The sequence below is a fragment of the Stenella coeruleoalba genome (assembly GCF_951394435.1).
Source record: "Stenella coeruleoalba genome assembly, chromosome: 1".
NCBI lineage: Eukaryota > Metazoa > Chordata > Mammalia > Artiodactyla > Delphinidae > Stenella > Stenella coeruleoalba.
Window position 1 is genome coordinate 40233803 of NC_137169.1, and position 27042 is coordinate 40260844.

Here is a 27042-nt window from a genome sequence, read left to right on the forward strand (position 1 = left end):
CCCAGATTCTTAGTTTGGCTTAGATTTTGAAAATCTTTCAAGATATGGCTTTCAGAATCTTCCCTTTGCCACCAGACCATTCTCATTGTAACTCTGCTGATCTGGGAGCCAGTCTCACAAGAAGGGGTTGGAGTCCTGGTGGGAGTTCCTATTGCCCAGGGTCCACATCGTAGAGCCCCACCTAGCCAGGCCCTTCCCCAGAGACTGCTCCTTTTTCTAAATTTTGTCCTTTGCCATATGGTTCTCCCTCACTCATCATGTATTTGAACTAGCCATTTCATAAAACTTTACATATGATCCTTATGGACAAGATGGAGGAATGGGGGAAGGGACTACACTTTGTTTATCTCTAGATCTATCATGGCACGTGGTACCTAAGAGATTCTAAATTAAATTGAACTAAATTGAATTTAATTGAGTTGACTTGGAGACAAGTAAAGTCTTGTTCACTTAGGTGACTTACGCTACTGGGGTTAGTAGCAAAATCAAATTCAGGGATTGAAATAAAAATGCCAAACTAGGCATTCCACAGAAGTATCTGGTAATATACATGGATCTCTGTTCTTCGTCTCAGGTCTTATCCTGTTATAAACACTTGTATCCTTGCCTTAAACTAACTCTTAAAAAATATATTCTTTAAACATTCTGAGTGATGTTACTAATGTTGCAGATAAGAGAATCCAAGAATCAAAATGATCACCTAGAACAAAGGACTAAAAACCAGTAAGTTTAAACTTAGGATAAATGTAAGAGGTCACAATTATACTTGTAAAATCTATTAGTATAGGCCAATGTGGTATCCTGTGAGACCAAAATAGGATATTAGTGGAAAACTGACAGAATTTGAATATAGTTCTGTAGTTTAGTTAATAGTAATGTACCAATGTTAATTTATTAGTTTTGACAAATGTTTCATGGTTATATATGATCTTTTAACTTTCTTTTTTTTAATTAGTTTTTATAGTATAGTTGCTTTACAATGTTGTGTTAGTTTCTACTGTACAGCAAAATGAATCAGCTATACATATACATATATCCCTTCTTTTTTGGATTTCCTTCCCATTTAGGTCACCACAGAGCACTGAGTTCCCTATGATACACAGCAGCGGTCCCCAACCTTTTGGGCACCAGGGACCGGTTTTGTGGACGACAATTTTTCCACGGATGCGGGGTGGGGGGGTTGGGCGGGGGATGGTTCAGGCGGTAATGTGAGCGATGTGGAGCAGCAGATGAAGCTTTGCTCGCTCGCCTGCCACTCACCTCCTGCTGTGTGGCCCGGTTCCTAACAGGCAACAGTCCGGTACTTGTCCATGGCCCGGGGGTTGGGGAACTCTGCTCTACAGTATGTTCTCATTAGTCATCAATTTTGTACATAGTATCAATAGTGTATATATGTCAATCCCAAACTCCCAATGCATCCCACCCCCTTCTTTCCCCCCTGGTATCCATACACTTGTTCTCTATGTCTGTGTCTCTATTTCTGCTTTGCAAATAAGATCATCTATACCATTTTTCTAGATTCCACATATATGCGTTAATATACAGTATTTGTTTTTCTCTTTCTGACTAACTTCACTCTGTATGACAGTCTCTAGGTCCATCCACGTCTCTACAAATGGCCCAATTTCATTCCTTTTAATGGCTAATATTCCATTGTATATATGTACCACATCTTCTTTATCCACTCCTCTGTTGATAGACATTTAGGTTGCTTCCATGTCCTGGCTATTGTAAATAGCGCTGCAGTGAACACTGGGGTGCATGTGTCTTTTTGAATTATGTTTTTCTCAGGGTATATGTCCAGTAGTGGGATTGCTGGGTCACATGGTAGTTTTATTTTTAGTTTTTTAAGGAACCTCCATACTGTTCTCCATAGTGGCTGTATCAATTAACATTCTCACCAATAGCGTAAGAGGGTTCCTTTTCCTCCACACCATTTCCAGCACTGTTTGTAGATTTTTTGATGATGACTATTCTAACTGGGGTGGGGTGATATTTCATTGTAGTTTTGACTTGCATTTCTCTAATAATTAGTGATGTTGAGCATCTTTTCATGTGTTTGCTGGCCATCTGTATATCTTCTTTGGAGAAATGTCTATTTAGGTCTTCTGCCCACTTTTTGATTGGGTTGTTTGTTTTTTTGATATTGAGCTGCTAACAGTAGAGAAAACTGGGTGAAGTATATGTTGGAACTCTCTATATGTATTACCTTTTCAACTTTTCTAAAAATCTAAAATTATTCCAAAATAAAAATTTATTTTAAAAAAGACTATCCAAGAAATAAAAAATAAGTTTTATTTAAAGAACAATAACAAAATTTTACTACATGAAGGCCTCATTGTTTAAAAAAGCAAATGTAAATTCTGGCTACATTTCTAGCGATCTAGGATCCAGAGCAAGAGAGGCAATGGTTCTATTCTGCTGTGGCATGCTTAGATCACCTGCAGAGTTTTACATTCAGTTCTGGTATTTTAAGAAGGAAATTAACAACCTAGATCATGTCTAGAGAACAACAAAGAAGGTACAGAGTTTAGAAACCATGGAATATGAAGAAATGTAGAATTACGAGGGAGGAGAGGAGGAAGAACGGGATTAGGTTGGAGAAGGGAAGATTCATGAGGGGGCTGTGGCCACTGTCTTGCTATCTTTGCAGGCCTGTCCAGGGGCTAGAGGAGCAAGTACATGCAGGGTGGGCCCAGAGGGTGGTGGTAGAACCAAAGAGAGGAGGTTACAGGGAGACAGCTCCTTCTGGGGATGGTATGACTTATTTGTCATCGGGATAGAGCTCAGGCTGCCTCAAGAGGTATGTGAATAGTGGTTGAAAAGTCATATTTCTCGAATGTTGAGAAGATGCTGTTCTATACAGTTTAGGTCCTTGCCCATAGGAAATGCCTAACATATTTGTTAAATTTGAGTGTGAACCCTATAGTCTTTGCCAACTCTGAAATTGTGTGAAATGTTAAGATCAAAGAGACAAGCTTTTCTGGGTATTTCTATGACATTATCATCACTATACGTGTGTCTTGGTAGTAAAGTTTTCCTCCTAGTGCTCTTGTCCTGTGAAATATCTCTGCCTGAGAAAAGGAAAGCCAACTGGACAGACAGGCAGGAGTTAACCTGACTTCTAGATCAGCTGCCATCAGCAGAGGCAGCCTGGAGATGGAAGGGTTAAGTGCCACAATGATCATGTTCCCTCCTGCTTGGTTCCTCACTGCCCTCAGGATACAGTCCAAATTCTTGAGTTTGGCATTCAAAGCCCTCCTGACGCAGCTTCCACCTACCTCTCATTCTTTCCCAATCACCATTCCTCTTGTTCTTGTTCTGCTGACCCTGTGCTCTTGTCATTTGCAACCACACTAAATAGTCAGGGCTCACCAGGTGTCTCAGCCTCTGCATTCATGCTTTGATTCTCAATTCAAGATGCCTCTTTCCTTAATGCTTCATTTCCTCCCTTGTGCCTTTCCTCTGCCTCGTACTTCTATTACATCAAGTTTGTTACCATCATTGCTATTATTAGCCTCTATGTCTGTGACATCCAGTACATGGAGTATTTCTTAGGGGCAGGGTGCGTTTTGTATTCATCTTTCTGTCTCCAGCACCCAATATAGAGCCTGACAGGTAGAAGGTGTTTACTAGATATTTGTAGTATTGAGGAATGGCTTTGGAAGAATTTAGTAAATCACTGTATATGTGAACAGAATACTTCCTTATCCAGGATTGGTTTAGAGTCCATTCTTTGGGGTCCACAAAGGCGTGGCTTCAAATCCCAGCTACATGATATAGACAAATTATTTAATCTCACTGAATCTCAGCTTTTAAAAATGCAAATGGGAGAAGACAATACTTATAGCCCAGAGCTTAAATGCTTCCTTCTAAGTGAAGGCTTCTCCCCAAAATGTATTTCCTTTCCTGATTTAATTTCTCCAATACTGTCTGTCTCTTTCTACTAGAATGTAAGCTCCATGAAGGCATGTATTTATGCCTGTTTTTACTGCTGTATCCCCAGAGCTTAGACAAGCTGGTTACATGTTAGGCATTCAATTATAGTACTAACCATATAATAGGGGTGTTGTGAGGACTGAGTGAAAGGATGCATATAAAAGTCATAGCACTGGGTCTGGCACATGCTAAGCACTCAATAACTACCATTGTTATAAAATAAAGGGCAGACTGAAAGGCAACATTACAACAAGCTAATGAGTGACTTAGAACATACAAAAGGATGTCATCAACATTTGAACCATAATTTACGTTGAAGTTGGAAGGGATGTTTGAAATAATCTGGTCTGACTTTCTAAGGCCCATAGAGAAATGTTTTTCCCAAGGTCATAGAGCTAGCCAGTGGTAGAGCCTAGACAATATTATTCTCATATAAATGAATTTCTAGTGATTCCCTAAAATACACTATCAGACTATTTTCTTTGTTAGACACTTCCTTTTGGCAAGTATCCCTAAGTATGGGAATCACTCTCTCCATCTAATACTTTCAAAACACACACACACACGAGTTATGGTTCCTCTAGTCCAATGACATTTGAAAATAATGCAATATTTCACTATGTCTGACAGTACAAGGGCTATATGATTTAAACACTCATGTGAGTCAGTTAAAATCTAATTCTGGCTATGCTGGAATGAGAGTATTGATAAATGCTATCCCCAAAAAACAAATATAAAGCTGGACAAATTTGAAACAACCAACCATTTCAGTGTTTTGGAAACTGACCAAATTGACAACAATCTCAAAACTATTATGTTTTAAAAACTGCTGAACTTCAGGTAATAAGAATGGGAATATATGATGTTCTGTCCTGGATTGGTTCCATCTTCCCCCAGGCTTGGTGAATGCTAGGACAGGCCAGGCTGTGAGGGTTGGCAGCTTCTCTGTCATGGTCGAAGGGACTCAGTTAATTTGGAGAAGTAGGCAGTGCCCAGACCCAGCAGCATTGTCTGTGGGCAAGTGAGAAGGGCCCACAGTTGCATAACTGGGACAAGAACATGCTGGCTGAGACTGGGTGCAGGCTCATCAGAGACCTGAGAAGAAGCCTAAAGCAGCAACACACACATGAACAACCTTGAGGCTTCACATATGCACACAGGGAACACAACACAAAAGGGAAAGTAAAAGCCAGGTCAGACTTGAAAACTGCCCGAACTTTGTGCTCCCCATACCCACACACAAATCCACTGTCAGAGGGTGGAAGCCTTACAGACTCAGAGTGGATGAGCACAAACTCAGTCCAATCATAGCTGACCTACACAGACACAGGGTTGACTCCCTGAAAATTTAGCCTTGAAAATAGGAAAGAAAAAAGAAAAACTGAGTAGAGGCATTGGAGAAAGGTGCCAAGATAGTTCATGGGTAAAAAGGTTAGTCTTTTCAACAAATGGTGCTGCAACAATTGGATATCTATATGCAAAAAAAAGCGAACTTAAGGCCCTTACCTCATGCCATATATAAAAAATTACTTCTGAATGGATCATGGATTTAAATGTCAGTGGAAATTATAAAAATTTTAGAAGAAAACATAGGAGAAAATCTTTGTGGCCTTCAGATGGGCAGCTTTTAGATAAGACTCCAAAAGCATGATCCCTAAGAGAAAAAACTGGTAAGCTGGACTTCAAAATTAAAAACTCCTATTCCTCAAAAGTCATGGTTAAGAGAATGAAAAGGTATAGATTAAGGTATAGGTTTAAGGTATAGATTAAAGGTATAGATTAGGGGGGGATTTTGCAAAGCATGAATCTGACAAAGGACTTGCATTCAGAATAAAGAACTCTCAAAACTCATTATAAGAACACAACCCGATTTTTAAATAAATGGATAAAAGGTTTAAACTAACAGAGAAGATCTTCAGCAGAGAAGATATATGAATGGCAAATAAGCACATTATAATATAATCAACATAACTAGTTACTAGGGCAGCACAAAATAAAACCACAATGAGATTTCACTACATACCCACTAAAATAGCTGTAATGAAAAATATAGGTAATTCCAAGTGTTAGCAAGCACATGGAGAAACTACAACCCTCTCTCCTACCTTATTGGTAGGAATGCAAAATGGCACTAACTTGGAATGCAGCTTGGCACGTTTTTTGGTTCTTGTTTTTTTTAAGTTGAATGTGAACTTATACGACCCAATGATTACATTCCTAGAAATCTACCCAAGAGAAATGTGATCACATGTCCACTCAAAGATATGCACATGAATGTTCATAATAGCATTATTCATAATAGCCCCAAACTGGAAACAATCCAAATGTCCATCAACTGGAGAACAGAAAAAGAAAGTGTGGTATATATTTTCAATGGAATACTATTCAGCACTAAAAATGAATGGACTACTGATGGAAGCTACAACATGAGTGAACCACAAAAATGTAATGCTATGTGAAAGGTGCTAAATGCAAAAGACGACTAAATAGTGCATGATTCCACCTACAGGAAATGTTCAGAAATGGCAGATTTACAGTGTCAGAGAACAGATGAATAGTTGCCTAGGGCTGGGAGTGGAAGTGGGGATTTACAAGGGAACTTTTGGGGATGATGAAATGTTCTAAAATTAGATTGTGGTGATAGTTGTAAAACTCTATACACTTACTAAAAATCACAGAATTGTACCCTTACAATGGGTTAATGTTATAGTATGTAAATTATACCTCAATAAAAGTGTTATAACAACAAGAAAATAAAGATCTTTCCTATGATGTATTTAAATTAAATGTCAGATTGTGGCTTTGATGTATGCACACAGGGATTTTGTTTGCTGGTGTTAGAAAGGGCCACTGGTAAGTAACAAAATAAAATGCCATTTTGGATGATATAATTAGTAGCAATAGCAGCTATGCCCATGGTGATTAATAGTTCCAGCACTAGAAATTCAAAATCTTGCTTCTTGCCTGCTCTCTCTAAGAATTGTCTGTTGACATGTTTAGCCTTCCTACTTGTAATTATCCTCCCTCCAAATTGGAGTAGGGATTAACTAATTACAGTGGTGGCTTCAGTCACAAGCCATATCAAATGCCCTGGTAACCAAGAACTGTCCTGTCTGCAAGAGTATGCCAGAAGGCCTTAATGTCTCCGGTATCTGCTTCGAGACCCAGATCAGGGGGATGGAGCCAACCCACAGAGCTCCCCTCATCTGGTTTAGCCAGCAGAGGTACACCCTGCACTTCCACTAACTTTACTTTCTTAAGATGTAGCTTTGGATAAGGTATAATCCCTTTCTCAAAATCTACTATTGATTTTAGTAGGTCCAATGTGGAAAGGAGCAATGAGTCCATCAAAGTGCCAGGGCACAGCATTAGAAGCCATGGGTTTAAATATTGGCCTAGTCCTGAACTAGCCATGTAGCTTTAGCCAAGTAACTTATTAGCCTTAGATTATTTATCCCCAAACTGGGATAATTCTGCCTACCCCACAAAACTGTTGTGAGAAACAAGTAAGACAGTACATATAAAGTGCCTGACCTAGTGTCTGTGTGTTGAATCTGAATAAAGGATACAGCCGTAATTCTTTAATATGACAATCAAGGTTTTTCAGAGTTTGGTCCTAATCTTCCTGTCTATCCTTATCTTCCAGTAGGAAGGTTCCCTATTCCAATCAAACCAGACTTCTGACCAACTATCATCATGCAATGACTCAGGCTGTTTCTTGCTCTCTGGGCTACCTTCTCGCCAACTCTGTATTCAGTAATCCTACCCATCTTTCAAGACTCGGCGTAAAGCCCATCTTCTCCATGGTGTTTAGTCTGACCATAAATTCTTTAAACAACTCATGGGATCCTTAATTATATACTTTAAAAAACATAATATATATTTTTTAAATGTCTTATTTCCTCTGGTATGGAATACATTTCTGGAAGTACACCATGACTTGTATACTCCATTATATATCCCTACAGTACCCCTCACAGGGTCTGAAGTAGGACAGCAGTCTCGAATTATTTTATTCTAACTGAGGAATTCCTCAAAGAATAATTTAAAAACCCCTATCAACTTCAACTTTCTCATTTTATAGATGAAAAACTTGTCCCCAGAAAAGGGGAGTAACATTCAAGGTCATATGAGTAGTTTGGTATTAGAGCTGGACACGTAATTCAAGCTTCTTATGGCAGAGACTTCAGGATGTCCTTCAATATTAATTCACCTACATATCTATAGGACTACTAATTTTTAGCTAGAAACATGCTCACCCAGAATGAAGACTTCATTTCTCATCCTTCTTTTAGTTAAGTGTGGATATGAGTTCTATCTAATGGGATGAACGTGAAAGTGCCACAATACTGTATCTTCTCCCTTCTCCGCCTACTTTCTTAATCTTGCTGCCTGGAACATGGATGTGACAGAATTCCACATTTGACATTGAGTTTGAGAGCCACATCCCAGGGATGGCAGAAAGCTGGAAGAACTTGACTCCCTAAGAGTTCCAAGGAGCAGAGCCACACTATCAGCTCCGGATTGTCTACATCTAGATTTATATATGGAAGAGAAATAAACTTCTATCTCATTTAATGAGCTGTTATTTTAGGTATGTATTTTGTATTTTAGTTATTGGAAGCTTAACTTATCCTATTATTTCTCCTATCAGCTTTCTGATGCTCTTAGCTCTTCACATTGTCTCTGGGTATATCTTAATTCATTCTTTCATTCATTCAATAATTTACTCCATAGCCATTCAATGTACACCTACATTCTGCCTGGCATAAATCTAAGAGAGGGCTGCAGTGGACACAAGAATGAAACGAACAGATCCCACACTTAAAAAGTCACAAGTATTGAATGAAACTCTTTCTCTCTTAATTTATATCATAAGTCATATGTCTGGCAAACATTCGTCTCAGGATTTCTCCAACAGTCCCATCTGAAATAATCTACTGTTTCCAGTAATACATTGTTGATCAGACCATGTGTGACTAATATGTTCTATTTGGCTCTCTATAACCACTCTCTGCCCTTCTCCATCATTTTCTTTGTTCAGCGAAACTTATCTGTATGGATTACTTCAGTGGGCTCTCTTGCCCTCTGATTTCCAATTGGGTTGGCCAGTAGGAACCCCCTAGCAGTAGATCAGAGGGAAGTAAGAGAATGAGCTCTATGTATTTATTTTTCTCAGCTCCCTCCCTGTGGGATCATCTCAGGCTAACTTTTTTCCTCAACTGAAGGTCACTGTTCCACTCAAGATGGCCCACTGCATGACTCTCTACTATTGGGTTCTGTTAACCATTTCATCCCTTCACACCGTTTGAGCTGTTACTAGCCCCAGGGAACTGCACTATACCCCGTGGTTTCTGTACACAGTGCCCGCACCTTGTAAACAGCCCATTTATTAAGCTCTCCTCAAATTATCCTAATGTGAGGCTGCCATCTGTTTCCTACTAGCATGCTGACTAATATACCATGTGTCCCAATTCTCAGTTCAAAAGATATAGGCACCAGATATACATGGCACCCATCAGAAGCACTGTTAGGAAGAGGATTAGAGTAGAGGGAAGATATTCTTTACTAGCAACTGAAGTATTTCTGACCGCAGAGAACAAAACCTATGCATCCAATGTGAAGGACACTTTTAGATCCTGGGATGGGCAGGGAGAAAAAGAGGAAAAGACAGTAGGAAAGTGTGGTAGGCAGAACAATGCACCCCTTCTCCCAAAATGTCCAAGTCCTAATCCTTGGGACCTGTGAATATATTACCTTACATGAGAAAAGGGACTTTACAGATGTGATTTAGTTAAAGATCTTGAGATGGATATATTATCCTGGATTATCTGCGTGAGCTCAACGTAATCACAAGTGTTCTTATAAGTGAAAGAGGAGGGCAGGAGATTCAGCATCAGAGTGGTGCAGCTTGAGAAAGACTTGATAAGTCAATGTTGACTTTGAAGACTGAAAGGGAACCACGAGCCAAGGAATGCAAGCAGCCTCTAGACACTGGGAGAGGTAGTGGAATGAATTCTCCCCTAGAGCCTCCAGAAGGAACACAGACCTGTTGATATCTAGATTTTAGCCCAAAGAGGCCAATTTCAGACTTTTCCTGAACTGTAAGATAATAAATTTGTGTTGTTTCAAGCCACCAAGTTCATGGCAATTTGTTACGTCAGCAATAGGAAACTAATATAGAATTTAAGACTGAAATCTCCAGACCCAGAAAACTAAACCTGAGGAAGGAAGAAGGGTTGGGGAACTAATAGACGGCAGAGATAGAACACACTGTGGACAGCACAACCATACTGCACACCACCTGCTAACCTACACTGCAGTCAAGTTAAATTCACTAAAAAGCAAATTTACTCTTCATCTCGTAAGCTTAGACTCATAAAATGCTTTCACACCGTTTGTAACACCCAGTAGAGCCTTCTTTTTATCTCACAGTTCTGGGGATTCACCAGAACTTTTGTATTTTGTTAGAGAGCTTTATCAGCTTCATTCAGAAGGACACGCATCTGCCTTATCCTATTCTTCGACTTCCTGGTGGCCATAGTAGCAAACCATTACACACAAAAAACAGTGATTTTTTTAAATTTCCAGAGCATATAGTCTACAAAGCACCAATATCTATTATTTGCATTCTATAAAAACCAGTGCTAAGCTCCTCCCCCAGCTTTCCCGTTTCTGAATGGGCCTTACCACACTCTGACCCAGCTGCTCCCGGAAGAAGTAATCCATGTTTCTCTTTTGCAGGCTGTCAAGGTAATGCTGAAAGCGAGTGTACGTATATGGGTAGCAGTAAGCAAACTGGTAAATATCTTCTTCTCGGTCAAAACAAAATGCAAAGGACATCACGTAATTCTTCCTATGGTCCGGGCAGCGGTAGTAGTAGACATTTTTAGGTGGCAGTCTTTGCCTGAAAGATACAAAGAAATTTGGGCATATCAGACAGTTGTTCAAGCTTCAAAATGTAATCAGTAGGAATAAATGCCCAAGATTGAAACTGTAACATCAAGAAACCTAGGTGGTGGCCAGGGACAACAACATATACCAATCTATGATCAAAAGAGGTTGGACACTCCCTCTTGCAAGAGGACTGGAATCACAACGGACTGCTGAAAAATCATCGACAGGAAGACACTGAAACTCACCAAAAAAGATACCCCACATCCAAAGACAAAGGAGAAGCCGCAATGAGATGGTAGGAGGGGAGCAATCACAATAAAATCAAATCCCATAACTGCTGGGTGGGTGACTCACAAACTGGGAGAACACTTATACCACAGAAGTCCGCCCACTGGAGTGAAGGTTCTGAGTGCCATGTCAGGCTTCCCAACCTGGGGGTCTGGCAATGGGAGGAAGAATTCCTAGTGAATCAGACTTTGAAGCTAGTGGAATTTGACTGCAGGACTTCGACAGGCCTGGAAAAAACAGAAACTCCACTCTTGGAGGGCACACCACAAAGTAGTGTGCACATTGGGACCCAGGGGAAGGAGCAGTGACCTCACAGGAGACTGAACCAGACCTACCTGCTAGTGTTGGAGGGTCTCCTACAGAGGTGGGGCGTGGCTGTGGCACAATGTGGGGACAAGGACACTGGCAGCAGAAGTTCTGGGAAGCACTCCTTGGCGTGAGCCCTCCCAGAGACTGCCATTAGCCTGTAGGCTCAAGTGTTGGGTTGCCTCAGGGCAAACAACCAACAGGGAGGGAACCCAGACCCGCCCATCAGCAGACAAGCAGATTAAAGTTTTACTGAGCTCTGCCAACCAGAGCAACAATCCCTTCAACCCACCACCAGTCTCTCCCATCAGGAAACCTGCACAAGCCTCTTAGATAGCCTCATCCACCAGAGGGCGGAGAGCACAAGCAAGAATAACTACAATCCTGCAGCCTATGGAACAAAAAACACATTCACAAAAAGATAGGCAAGATGAAAAGGCACAGGGCTATGCACCAGATGAAGGAACAAGATAAAACCCCAGAAAAACAACTAAATGAAGTGGAGACAGGCAACCTTCCAGAAAAAGAATTCAGAATAATGATAGTGAAGATATCCAGGACCTCGGCAAAAGAATGGAGGCAAAGATCGAGAAGATGCAAGAAATGTTTAACAAAGAACTAGAAGAATTAAAGAACAAACACCCAGAAGAATTAAAGAACAAACAAACAGAGATGAACAATACAATAACTGAAATGAAAAATACACTAGAAGGAATCAATAGCAGAATAACTGAGCCAGAAGAACAGATAAGTGACCTGGAAGACAGAATGGTGGAATTCACTGCTGCAGAACAGAATAAAGAAGAAAAGAATGAAAAGAAATGAAGACAGACTAAGAGACCTCTGGGACAAAATTAAATGCAACAACATTCACATTATAGGGGTCCCAGAAGGAGAAGAGAGAGAGAAAAAAGCCGAGAAAATATGTGAAGAGATTATAGTGGAAAACTTCTCTAACATGGGAAAGGAAATAGCCACCCCAGTCCAGGAAGCACAGAGTCCCAGGCAGGATAAACCCAAGGAGAAACATGCCGAGACACACAGTAATCAAACTGGCAAAAATTAAAGACAAAGAAAAATTATTGAAAGCAACAAGGGAAAAATGACAAATAACATACAAGGGAAATCCCATGAGGTTAACAGCTGATTTCTCAGCAGAAACTCTACAAGCCTGAAGGGAGTGGCATGATATATTTAAAGTGATGAAAAGGAAGAAACTACAACCAACATTACTCTACCCAGCAAGGATCTCATTCAGATCCAATAAAGAAATCAAAAGCTTTACAGACAAGCAAAAGCTAAGAGAGTTCAGCACCACCAAACCAGCCCTACAATAAATGCTAAAGGAACTTCTCTAAGTGGGAAACACAAGAGAAGAAAAGGTCCTGCAAAAACAAACCCATAACAATTAAGAAAATGGTAATAGGAACATACATAGTGATAATTACCTTAAAGGTGAATGGATGAAAAGTTCCAACCAAAAGACACAGGCTCACTGAATGGATACAAAAACAGGACCCATATATATGCTGTCTACAAGAGACCCACTTCAGACTTAGGGACACATACAGGCTGAAAGTGAGGGGATGGAAAAAGATATTCCATGAAAATGGAAATCAAAAGGACGCTGGAGTAGCAATACTCATATCAGATAAAATAGACTTTAAAAGAAAGAATGTTACAAGAGACAAGGAAGGACACTACATAATGATCAAGGGATCAATCCAAGAAGAAGATATAACAATTATAAATATATATGCACCCAACATAGGAGCACCTCAACACATAAGGCAACTGCTAACGGCTGTAAAAGAGGAAATCGACAGTAACACAAAAATAGTGGGGGACTTTAACAGCTCACTTACACCAATGGACAGATCATCCAAACAGAAAATTAATAAGGAAACACAAGCTTTAAATGACACAATAGACCAGATAGATTTAATTGATATTTATAGGACATTCCATCCAAAAACAGCAGATTACACTTTCTTCCCAAGTGCACACAGAACATTCTCCAGGATAGATCACATCTTGGGTCACAAATCAAGCCTCAGTAAATTGAAGCAAATTCAAATCATATCAAGCATATTTTCTGACCACAATGGTATGAGATTAGAAATGAATTACAGGGCAGAAAACATAAAAAAAACACAAACACATGGAGGCTAAACAATATGTTATTAAATAACCAAGAGATCACTAAAGAAAACAAAGAGGAACTCAAAAAATACCTAGAGACAAATTACAATGAAAAGATAACGATCCAAAACCTATGGGATGCAGCAAAAGCAGTTCTAAGAGGGAAGTTTATAGCAATACAAGCCTAACTCAAGAAACAAGAAAAATATCAAATAAAAAATCTAACCTTACACCTAAAGGAACTAGAGAAAGAAGAACAAACAAAACCCAAACTTAGCAGAAGGAAAGAAATCATAAAGATCAGACAGAAATAAATGAAATAGAAACAAAGAAAACAATAGCAAAGATCAATAAAACTAAAAGCTGGTTCTTTGAGAAGATAAACAAACTTGATAAACCATTAGCCAGACTCATCAAGAAAAACAGGGAGGGGACTCAAATCAATAAAATTAGAAATGAAAAAGGAGAAGTTACAACTGACACTGCAGAAATACAAAGCATCCTAAGAGACTACTAGAAGCAACTCTATGCTAATAAAATGGACAACCTGGAAGAAATGGACAAATTCTTAGGCAGGTATAACCTTCCAAGACTGAACCAGGAAGAAACAGAAAATATGAACAGACCAATCACAGGTAAAGAAATTGAAACTGTGATTAACAAATGTTCCAAGAAACAAAGTGCCAGGACTAGATGGCTTCACAGGTGAATTCTATCCAACATTTAGGGAAGAGTTACCACCCATCTCTCTCAAACTCTTCCAAAAAGTTACAAAAAAGGAACACTCCCAAACTCATTCTATGAGGCCACCATCACCCTGATACCAAAACCAGACAAAGATACTACAAAAAAAGAAAATTACAGACCAATATCACTGATGAATACACATGCAAAAATCCTCAACAAAATACTAGGAAACAGAATCCAATAACACATTAAAAGGGTCATACACCATGATTAAGTGGGATTTATCCCAGGGATGCAAGAATTCTTCAATATATGCAAATCAATCAATGTGATAGACCATATTAACAAACTGAAGAAGAAACACCATATGATCATTTCAATAGATGCAGAGAAAGCTTTTGACAAAATTCTACATCCATTTATGATAAAAACTCACCAGAAAGTGGGCATAGAGTGAACCTACCTCAACATAATAAAGGCCATGTATGACAAACCCACAGCAAACATCATTCTCAACGGTGAAAAACCAAAGCATTTCCTCTAAGATCGGGAACAAGACAAGGATATCCACTCTCACCACTATTATTCAACATAGTTTTGGAAGTCCTAGCCACAGCAATCAAAGAAGAAAAAGAAATAAAAGGAATCCAAACTGGAAAAGAAGAAGTAAAACTGTCACTGTTTGCAGATGACATGATACTATACATAGAGAATCCTAAAGATGCCACCAGAAAACTACTAGAGCTAATCAATGAATTTGGTAAAGTTGCAGCATACAAAATTAATGCACAAAAATCTCCTGCATTCCTATACACTAATGATGAAAAATCTGAAGGAGAAATTAAGGAAACACTCATATTTACCACTGCAACAAAAAGAATAAAATACCTAGGAATAAACTTACCTAGGGAGACAAAAGACCTGTATGTAGAAAAGTATAAGACACTGATGAAAGAAATTAAAGATGATACAAACAGGTGGACAGACATACCATGTTCTTAGATAGGAATAATCAATATTGTGAAAATGACTATACTACCCAGAGCAATCTACAGATTCATTGCAATCCCTATCCAATTACCCATGGCATTTTTTTACAGAACTAGAACAAAAAATCTTAAAATTTGTATGGAGACCCAAAAGACCCTGAATAGCCAAAGCAGTCTTGAGGGAAAAAAACGGAGCTGGGGGAGTCAGACTCCCTGACTTCAGACTATACTACAAAGCTACAGTAATCAAGACAGTATAGTACTGGCACAAAAACAGAAATACAGATCAGTGGAACAGGACAGAAAGCCCAGAGATAAACCCACACACCTATGGTCAACTAATCTATGAAAAAGGAGGCAAGGATATACAAGGGAAAAAGACAGTATCTTCAATAAGTGGTGCTGGGAAATCTGGTCAGCTACATGTAAAAGAATTAAATTAGAACACTCCCTAACACCATAGACAAAAATACCCTCAGAATGGATTGGAGATGTAAATGTAAGACCGGATACTATAAAACTCTTAGAGGAAAACATAGGAAGAACACTCTTTGACATAAATCACAGCAAGATATTTTTTGATCCACCTCCTAGAGTAATGGAAATAAAAACAAAAATAAACAAATGGGACCTAATGAAACTTCAAAGCTTTTGCAAAGCAAAGGAAACTACAAATAAGACAAAAAGACAACCCTCACAATGGGAGGAAATATTTGCAAACAAATCCACGGACAAAGGATTAATCTCCAAAATATATAAACAGCTCATGCAGCTCAATATTAAAACAACAAACCCATCCAAAAATGGGCAGAAGACCTAAATAGACATTTCTTCAAAGAAGACATATGGATGGCCAAGAAGCACATGAAAAACTGCTCAGCATCACTAACCATTAGAGAAATGCAAATCAAAACTACAATGAGGTATCACCTCACACCAGTTAGAATGGGCATCATCAGAAAATCTACAAACAACAAATGCTGCAGATGGTGTGGAGAAAAGGGAACCCTCTTGCACTGTTGGTGGGCATGTAAATTGATACAGCCACTATGGAGAACAGTATGGAGGTTCCTCAAAAAACTAAAAATAGAATTACCATATGACCCAGCAATCCCACTACGGGGCATATACCCAAAGAAAACCACAATTCAAAAAGACACATGCACCTCAATGTTCATTGCAGCAGTATTTACAAGAGCCAGGACATGGAAGCAACCTAAATGTCCATCAACAGATGATTTGATAAAGAAGATGTGGTACATATATACAATGGAATATTACTCAGCCATAAAAAGGAACGAAATTGGGTCATTTGCTGAGACGTGGTTGGATCTAGAGACTGTCATACAGAGTAAAGTAAGTCAGAAAGAGAAAAACAAATATCGTATATTAACATATATATGTAGAACCTAGAAAAAATGGTACAGGTGAACCGGTTTGCAGGGCAGAATTAGAAACACAGATGTAGAGAACAAAGTATGGACACCAAGGGGGGAGAGTGGCAGGGGGTGGGGGTGGGGGTGTGATGAACTGGGAGGTTGGGATTGACATATATACACTGATGTGTATAAGATGGAGGACTAATAAGAACCTGCTGTATAAAAAAATAAATAAAATTAAATTTAAAAAAGAAAAAAGAGGGGCTTCCCTGGTGGCACAGTGGTTGAGAGTCCACCTGCCGATGCAGGGGACACGGGTCCGTGCCCCGGTCCGGGAGGATCCCACATGCCACGGAGCGGCTGGGCCCGTGAGCCATGGCCGCTGAGCCTGCGCGTCCGGAGCCTGTGCTCCGCAACGGGAGAGGCCACAACAGTGAGAGGCCTGCGTACCGCATTAAAAAAAAAAAAAAAAAAAAAAAAAGAAAAGAAAAGAGACTGGAATCTGGCAGTACTTCGTTCAAATTCCAGCCCTATCCTTTATAAAGTGTTTAAACAATGCAAAGTTAAAAATGAACAAGTTTTATTCATCATTTGTTCTTATTTTGAACACATATTATATACCCAGGCATTGTGCTAGATTACCTATGTAAAATGGTAAATAAGATAAGCCAGGTATTTGTCCTCATGGAGTATATATGTTGGTAGGGAAGCAGTCAATAAAATATTTTAAATAAATATACAATATAGTTACAGACTCAAAAGTGTCTTGAGGGGAAAGAGTGTGATGCTATAGTGACATAAATAGGGGAGGATTACTTTCCCCAGGGAAGTCAGGTTTTAGTATTATAACACTAATTCAGATACTTTAAAATAAGTTCATGCACTTTGTGAATATTCAACGGAGAGAAAAAGAATATTCAACATTTCTTTAAATTATTACTATTATTTTTCTATAGAGCATTCCATGAAACTAATTTTACACAGAAGCACTTTGGGAAATACTGCTTTACAATATGCTGTGTAGGCAATTCTGCTAAGCTAACATGCTCATTCTCCAATAAGCAACACTGAAACACATACGTGAGAAAAGGCAAAATGGTCCAGTCATAATTCCCATAACATCTTTACATTAACCCACTTCACAGGCTCACTGCACCTCCTCATTTGTATAATATCCACACTATGCACGATTTCCCTGCAGAGAACGCCTCTCGTTTGTGTCTCTTAAAATCCTATTAATCCTACAAAACCTGTCTCAACTATGCCTTTTCCATGACTGTCCACTGATAATACCAGGCCTGTTTGGCTCCTACATTTTGTAGCAAGTCTTGCTTTTTTTATTGGCTGCTTCCTAAGTCTCATCCACTAGGATCTGTTTGGAAGCTCCTTAAGGGCAAATATGTTTTGGGGGGTGGGTTCTGGCATAGTGGGTGGAGGATGCAAGGCTCACCTGCGGTGGCTTGTCATTCAACTGGGAAGCCAAGGGGCAAAGGGGCATATGGAGGAAAGTGTGAGGAGGAGGGTGTCAGAGCTGAGGATGAAAAAAACAATAATGGTGCTGGCTCCAGGTAGGGCAGCCTGGAGAAAACTGTTAAGAGCTCCAAAGCATTGTAACATTCCAGCAGTTTATTGCAGAATCTTGTTTCTACCTTGGTGTCTTTCTGAGGCTGCCTCAGTGGCCAGGGTGGGAGGTAAGGCTATGGGCTTCCCGTGGAAGAGCCAATGTTACATGGCACTGACGTTGTACATGTTTGGGCTTGTACTGCTTGCCTGTAGCCCTGGCTGTCATGAATCTCACCCTAACATTAAGTGGAAAACAGGTAATGGGAACATCAAAAGATTATTGTTAATTAAAGAAAAAAAACAGACATCTCAAGTTAATGAATTTAGCACTTTTCTATGTATGGGAAGACAAGAGTCTCGGCTCATTGAAATCATTCCTTTGATATGCACTTTAACTTCATAGGGCCAGTATCCTGTTTTTTTCCATCCTGAATCCCTCAGGGTGCACAGTCGGGGGTGACTGCAATGGCTGATGACTTGATGGCTGTACACCCTTTGTTTACTGATATGGCAGGCTTCATCCACACTATTGTTATCCCACTTAGAAGATATGGCCATGGAGGTTCATAAAAGTTAAGGAGCTTACCCATTCTCTCAAGCTAGTAAATGACAAAACTGGGATTCAAATCTGTTTCTGTCTGATTCTAAATCAGTACTTATAACACTTTTCCAGGATCCCTCTTGATAAATTACGGGATTCTGGCATAGGCCAGGTGGCAAGAAGGAACAAGTAAAATGTTGGAACTGCAAGGAATTCATCATGGCTGAAGCACAAAGAATGAGAAGGGAAATCATGAGAAATGTGTTTGAAGAGGAAGGCAGAAGTCGTATTAGAAAGGGACTACGGCTGTCCCTCCACATCCATGGGTTCTGCATCTGCAGGTGTGAAGGGACGACTTTACATGATGGGACACGTTAAAGAATTTAAACATTATCCTGAGGTCATAGGATTCCTTTAAGTCAGTGAAAGAAGTAAAGTACCATGATTGTCCAAGTCCAAGAGATAGAAGAGAGTGATCAGAAGGACAGGGTAGTGGCTGCACAAGTATAGAAAATCAGATAGATTTGACTATTAGATAAAAGTGGCTGATGTGATGGGCCATGGAGTCTAAGATGGGTGGGAACCCAAAAATGATGAGGACGGGACGTAGAGAGAACAGCTTAAGCAATAAAGGAACAGGGCTTTTCACATAAAAGTCCACGGTAGTTGGGGGCTTCCCTGGTGGCGCAGTGGTTGAGAGTCCGCCTGCCGATGCAAGGGACACGGGTTCGTGCCCCGGTCTGGGAAGATCCCACATGCCGCGGAGCGGCTGGGCCCGTGAGCCATGGCCGCTGAGCCTGCGCATCCGGAGCCTGTGCTCCGCAATGGGAGAGGCCACAACAGTGAGAGGCCTGCGTACCGCAAAAAAAAAAAAAAAAAAAAGTCCACAGTAGTATCAAAGGCTGTCTAGAGGTGTGCTTCGGCCCACAAATAGAGTCCATTTTGCTCCTACACCCAAAGCCAGGAGGAATAAACATGCAAGTAAAAACAATCTTCTTGTGACACAAATATAGCTTTAAAGCAAACCCCCTAGGCACTCCTCCTTTCTAACCCAATTGCTACCTTAAACCCTCCTATATTGAAATTTTGGAGCTACCAGTGATGAAATAGACACGGAATGGCCTGGAAGGAAAATGGGGAGTGAAGAGTCCCCTCCAGATCCTTCTGCACATGGAATGTAGGAGAATGAGCAGCTCCTGAGAAGGCATAGGGGGAAGTAATGGCCACCAGGATAGTCAGGCCTTAGTTCATTGTTTTATTCAGCAAATATTTGTTAAGTATCACATACCATAGACTGAAGTAAAGGAAGACAAGAGGTAAAGGAAGCAGTGGATTAGAACACTGGGGTCCAAGGGGGATTATTAACCTGGGAGTTGAGTTTCATAGGAAAAAGTAGAAGGTTTTGGATAGAGGAGGGATCAGTGGAAAACCAAGATTAGAGGGAGAACAGACCAGTGCAGGGATAAGGGTATAAAAAGAACAGATGATGGTCTACATTTGTGATGTGATGTCACATCACAATGTTAGGGTGGTAGAAGTAAATGAGCCTCAGGGTCTCCAGCCAATGGTCTGTGACAGTTGCTTCAGGCCCTGACTCAGAGGTCTGAGTCTGAGTCTCCTGGAGCACAAGGTGAGTGTGCCTTCATACACAAGCGATTCCTACAGTCACAATCCCCTCAGGTTATGACACCGATGTTTTCAAGTCTTTATGTACTAGTATATTCAATTAAGATCCATGCTTTAAATTCACTCACCTCAGTTTTCTCCTATTCTAGCCAAGTTTAGCAACTTGACTCTCAGAGCCTGCCGTCTCCACCAAATTTGATCATGTGCTACCAGGAGAATTCATCTAATGCCTGCAGCTGTCCCAGCTCCTCTCCTGAGTAGGTTGGATGCTTAACCTGATTTGAAGGCAGAGTGAAGGTAATGGACACTGCGGTGATCATGCAAGAAAGCTGAGATGTTGCTCAGGGCTTAATGTTCCAGACTCTGCTAAGGATACTAACGAAGATCTGTTTGAGAAGAATTCAGCAGGCCAAATTCATGAGGAAGCAAAGTAACACAAAGAATAAAGGAAAAGAGGAATGAGGCTGTGTAGGAGAAATGTGTCTCTCATTTGGAATGCACTCATGGTTTTTCTCTTATTTTGCTCATTATGTTTCACTATGTCTCAGGCATGGTGTTAAATTTTTTATACGCATTATCACTGAATCCTCACAATACCCTATGAGCTAGGGGCTGTTAACATCCCCTTTACACAGCTAAGAAAATGGAAGCTCAGAGAGGTAACAAAAATTTCCCAAGGTTTCAAGTTTGGTAAGCAGCAGAGCCTGTACTAGACGCAAGCTAACGTGACTCCAAAGTCTGTGCTCATCGTCCCTATGGTAACTTGCCACCTGCCTTTCTCCCCTTGACACCAATTCATAGCCTTACCTTCTGCTTCCAGAGCAATCTTTTCTGACAGTACTCTTACCAGTACTCTCCTGTTAAAAACTCTTCAAACAACTTCTTATCCTCAAAAGGCTCCCCGAGATCTCCCTGTGATTCCAGCATCGTCAGTCATTTCTCCCTCCTTGAACCCTATGTTTTATTCATACTGAACTACTCACAACTCTCTAAAAACGTTGTGCCACACCTCCAGTACCTCTGTGTCTTTGTGTTTGATCTTTTCTCCATTTGTACTGCTTCCCCTGCCAGATACCTTACCTACTTGGTAAACTCTTACTCACAGAGGTGGCATATTGTAGGTTGTCAATAAAGCTTTAAATATTTTTTTAAACAAACTAAATAATTAATAAACAAAAGAATGTATAAATAAATGCCTATATCCTTTAACATACCTCCTCTCTGAAGTCTTCTCTGATTATTCATCCATCATCAATTTTTCTCTACTTTGACATTTGATATTAAAACAGTTTTATCACCGGTTTGTCCCTTAACAATAAGCAACAAAAGTAAGTGGAGATTTCTTCAAAGAGAAGGTAGGCTTCTTGAAGACAGGAACAGTGTTACCTTTCCCTCTCTTTCTCACTAGAAATGGTACAGAGAAGTTTCAAATAGTACTTGCTTATTTTAAAAGCACTTGTAAAAGGAAAAGAAGACTCCTCTCCACAGATAAATGGTAGGCGTCGTAGGTAGGTAGATCTTAGCTCAGTATAAAGTAGAGACTCTTTAACTTTCAGCTGAAGGGAAAGTAGAAAGGTCTATGTTACAAGGGAGTACATGGGAAGCTTTAAGGGCTCTGATAAAAAGTTTCCTGGGCTTCCCTGGTGGCGCAGTGGTTGAGAGTCCGCCTGCCGATGCAGGGGACACGGGTTCGTGCCCCCATCTGGGAAGATCCCACATGCCGCGGAGCAGCTGGGCCCGTGAGCCATGGCCGCTGAGCCTGCGCATCCGGAGCCTGTGCTCCACAACGGGAGAGGCCACAACAGTGAGAGGCCCGCGTACCGGAAAAAAAAAAAAAAAAAAAGTTTCCTGTACTTGATATTAAGTTAAACAAGGCAAACTTCTGGTTCCATTTAGCACAGAGAGTCTCGGATATCAATGGAAACAGTATAACAATTGTTTAGGCCATTCTAAGTACTTCATCATATATTAACTCCTTTAATCTTCACAATAGTCCTCTGAAGTTATTCCTTTATCTTAAATGATATGATAAAAATGAAGGTAGGGTCAAGAATACTTCTTAAGAGAAACAGATTGTCCATGACTCCCTAGAAGACTCCAGAAAGGAAAGAATCGAACACCTGATCCTGCCAGAGATGCAGGTTGATTCCAAGACCTGTGGTGTGTGCTCTCAGGACTCAGAGACTAAAGGGTGACCCAGCTCTTGAAACAAGTCATCATCCTGGGTCCACCCTGATGACTAAAGAAGCCCTCCACATGTGTGAGGGAGGGGTAACCAACGTCCTCAGATTCAGTCATGCATTCATATGTGGCTGAGTGAGCGCACGCGCGCACACACACACACACACACACACACACACTCACACACAGACTGCATGCATGTACATACTGAACACGTTCACAATCATACTATGTATACTTCTCTACTATAGCCTCTATTTCATTATATCAACTTGAATATATGCCTTTCTCCACCACTGGATTGAGTTCTCCTTGAGGGCAGGAACCATATATTGTCCATCTGGTTCTGGAGGATCTATACAAAGCCTTGAATAGAGGAGGTACTCCAAAATGCTCATGAATTGGATAAATGAATATATGTGAGTGAACTTTAAGATATTAACATATTAGAGTAAATAATTTCAGCCACACCAAGGTTTGTATATTATGCTCTCTCCATGTGAAGCTGTGAGTCATGCCATGAATACATTATGTTTCAGGAACTTCCATGCCATTTTAAAGGCGGTTCTATCTGTAATTGCCTTTCCCATACTTTCCTACATAGTGCATTCCTATGTAGAGAAGTGAGGCCCAGCTCAAATGACACTTCCTCTTTGAAGTCTTCGTCAACAATTCCAGGAATAACTAATTGCTCTAAATACTAATTACAGAAACTCCTGTATTTCTGATTCATCTCAAAATCTGTAGCACTTAGCACAGTGCTTGACCCTGAAGAGGAGCTCAAAGCATGTTTGTTGAATGAATGAGTAGGTGAATTTATGGTTTAATGACTGAATGGATGGATGATTCCTTCCCATTTTCCATCCTCTCTGCCTCTGTCCAAACCACCAGCCAAGTTCCCAATGCATCATTTTGGAGGTTACCAGAGCACAGAGGAAGAGGAGAAAGCCCAGGACCTGAAGGCGTACATAAGACTCATTCCCTACCCCTCCTCAAGACCCCTGAAAGACAGGAGCCCTAACTTCCTTTCTGATTAAGCAGAAAATATGGATGTTAGATGAGTTCCAACCCCAGGGTGTTCTTTGACAGTAGACACAAACTTTTTTCTTCAGATTAGCAGAGAGGGAAAAAATAACAAAGAATCTGTCTTTTAAGGCGGTACATCCTAAAGGAGGTATACAAAACCAAGTCATTCAGACACCTCCAAAGGGAGTAACATATATTAAACACCTCCTATATGCCAACAATGTGCTATCTGTTTGATGTACACTATGGTCTGACTGAAAAACACATATTCTTTCCACCACACCAAGGCTGTGAAATTCACCCAACAATTTGGGTGAAATCTGAAATTCACCCAGCAATTGCAGAAACAGTCTCTTACTTCTTCATCTACCCAGAGGCAGGGAGCAAACTGGCATCCAGTTTCCCAGGTATGTTTGAAATTGAAGAAAGATTTCATCCCTCTTCCCTTCATGAGGGCAGCTGAATCTCTGGTTTGTCATCCATGACAACAGATGGCCTTTAGTCTACGTTTGGCTGGAACAACCCAGACCATCTCCTGGCTTGAGCCAGTGGGCCCCTCCTTTTCTTCTCAGGCGTCTGGCACAGCCAGGCACCAGCACGGCTGCCCACATTATAAATCTACCCTCCCTAGGCGAAGAGGACCTGCTCCTAATTCCAATTCTATCTTCCCCCAAATAATTATAATAGTGCTCCTGTCACCAGCATATCTATTCTTATCTTTCTCCGCACTTTGTCACAGCTAATCTCTTGGTGAGTCACAGGGAGGGGGGGAAACAGAGAGTGAGGGAGTGCTCAGCTACAGGCAACACACTTATACGCCCAGTGTCTAATCAGATTACCATCTTATCACGGGTTGATGGGCACTAGTGGTGGGAGGAGAGAGACGGAGCTACATATTGCCAGCCGAGTTTTTGATAAAAGACACTGCTCGATTCTTGAATTAACCTTTTTGTCCTACACACTCTGTTGTTTATTTTTCAGAGTTTATTTTATGTGTAGGATTTTTTTTTTTTTTTGTCTGTGCCTTCTGGAGAAGGACACCCACACACTGTGTCAGCAGCTGCTTCTATTAATTCCAAGCCATTAAAAAAATTAAAATTAAACCCAATTACTTTGGCTAGTTTAGAGCCGGGGAATAGCTGAGACTGATTATTCCCCATGGTCATGGACAGCAACAATATTCCTACCTACATGTGGCTGTGGGCAGAATGCTAATGCAGTCAGAAACTCCAAGGACAGGCTCCTCAGGCAAAGAGAGACTCTAAGTCATGTACTCTATCTTCTCCAATCCAGATTCCTGAGAGGAGGCAAGAAGAGGACACTGGACAAAGAGCTAGGAGTTGGGTGCTACTCTAAGCTGCAGTCCTTGGGCAGGACTCTACCTTTCTTGGTGCCTCTGTGTAAAAAGTGGTTACTAAAATGTGTCCTGAATCCCTCTTAGGGTTGTTATGACTCTTAGGTGAAAATGACTATGTTTTCAAAACTATCGTTTGTTGGGATATAAGATGGGGTATGAGGCAGTATCAGAATGCTGGGTGCTTTGGGATGGGGTGGCCAGCTGTACCTGCAACTTGTTCAGGTTTGCGCTCAAGTTTTGTATCCAAGTTATTTTGTTGTTCCATCATGGGTGGAATAATAATAAGGGTTCTGGATATGAAGTCACTAGACTGGAATCTCCTTAGAGTCCTCCTGCACAGAGCCTATTATACAACAGCACTCGATAAATATTCTTGAATGAATGAATAAATAAGTCAGGCAGAGCTGGGTTAGAACGAATAGACAGAGCTGTGTTCAATTCCAGCTTTTGATGCCTTTTACAATTGTAGTCATTGTACAGTAGAAAGAACATGGGCCTGGGCTCTAATCTACTTCCATGACTTATCAGTCATGTAGCCCTGAGCCTGGATTTCCACATCTATAAAATGAAACCAATATCTAGCTCACAGATCTGTTTTGACAATTAGAGATGAGATTGGTACCCGACACATAACAGGTGCTCACAATGGTAACTGTGATTATCACCATGCTCTGCATGACGGATAATTGGCATCACACTCTCTTGATTCAGAATAATGCATTCCAAGCTCATACTAAGTGTGCTTAGGGTATGAAATGGACAAAGCAGGTAGGATAGGGGACCAAAGAAAAGGTGACAAGGGATGAGGAACCATTTAAACACAGAGTTAGGAAAGAAAACAGTGATAACCCTGTTTTCTGTTCCAGATCCTTCCCATACCCAATGTAACCAATACCTCTCTTTCAAGGAGATGTGCTCTCTAATAAAATTAAGTGTGTCTGTCAAGATACAGGAAGGCAGTTAACTCCTCTAGTTCCCAAATGGTGGTGGGAGATATATTCAAAGGTGTTTTCACTACTGGTAACTGGCTATGCTAGACAATCATGCCGTGGCCCATGCAGCAACCTGCCAGATGAATGGAGCCTCAAGGTCACTAGTTGGTGGGATCGATCAGAAATATGGAAAATTATAGGTTAGGCAAACGTGAAATATGTTTGGGAAATAGAGACTGACCAGTCCTGCTTATAGAGAATAGTCTGCTCTAAGCATATTTATCATATGGTGCAAATCTAGAAGTATTTATTTTGTTTTTTGGTTACTCCTAAACAATTCGCGCAATAAACATTTCACCAGCAATGAGCTCAAAAATACAAAAGTGCGTATTTTAGGAAAGTTGAGTACTAACTTTTCATTCCGCATGAAATTCAGTGATAAACATGACACATGCATAAAATGTTTGTAAGTATTTATGATCCACTGTAGGGGGTGTACTGATAACATGGCCACATTAAACCCAGAAGACACAATGCTGCTGAAGAAACACCAGCATCTATTTGGTTTAACAGTTATTTTAAGAAAACTTATGTCCAAAGACTATAATTTACATATATAAAAGCAGAACCATAGACCAAAAATGATTGAAATTATTTTAGAGCAATGTACTTTAAATGAAAAGCCATACTCCAAAGTGATGTGTGCTATCACTTTTACTTAGAGTGCATGACTGTTCTTCTAAAATCATTTCAATCAGTTTTAATTCCAAGTTTTCTTGTATATAAAGTGGTAGCTGTTAATGTCTTTTCTCTGTTAGCATAAGAACTAAAATCAGTAATGTGATATCAGTGTCATCAGGTGTTTCAAATAGAAAATAATTTAACTTAATTTCAATGTAATTCAGTTATTTTCACCCAATTCATGGAATCAAAGTGAAGCTTTTGGAAATTCATTCTGTTGAAGGCTAAATACTGTCTTAGTGGGAATGATACTGTTAATTCAGTAAAATAAAGTTCAACATGAAAGATAAAATTACTTATTTTTTTTGTTATGATAATATGAACACAAATTTTGGTAAAAGCAATGTACTTGTTAAATCAACAAACCTATGGAGTAGAAATTTATGTTGAGTTGGTTGGAGGTGTCCATAAAAATCAAAATTGCATCCCAAACAAGCTTCTATTTTCT

General features: G+C 40.2%; 1 protein-coding gene across 4 annotated transcripts in view; it reads right to left on the bottom strand.

The window, feature by feature from the left end:
* LOC307188045 (BEN domain-containing protein 5) overlaps positions 1-27042 on the bottom strand; it is a gene marked incomplete at its 3' end in the record, with an annotated part of 1401459 nt that overhangs the window by 534909 nt on the left and 839508 nt on the right. For 3 of the 4 annotated variants that reach the window (XM_079924747.1, XM_079924746.1, XM_079924745.1), the window contains one exon: positions 10630-10846. In XM_079924747.1, the coding sequence (XP_079780873.1) occupies positions 10630-10846 (217 nt within the window). Of the gene's footprint in view, positions 1-10629; positions 10847-20485; positions 20591-27042 lie in introns of those variants that run through there. The other variant, XM_079924749.1, reaches the window with a different exon arrangement.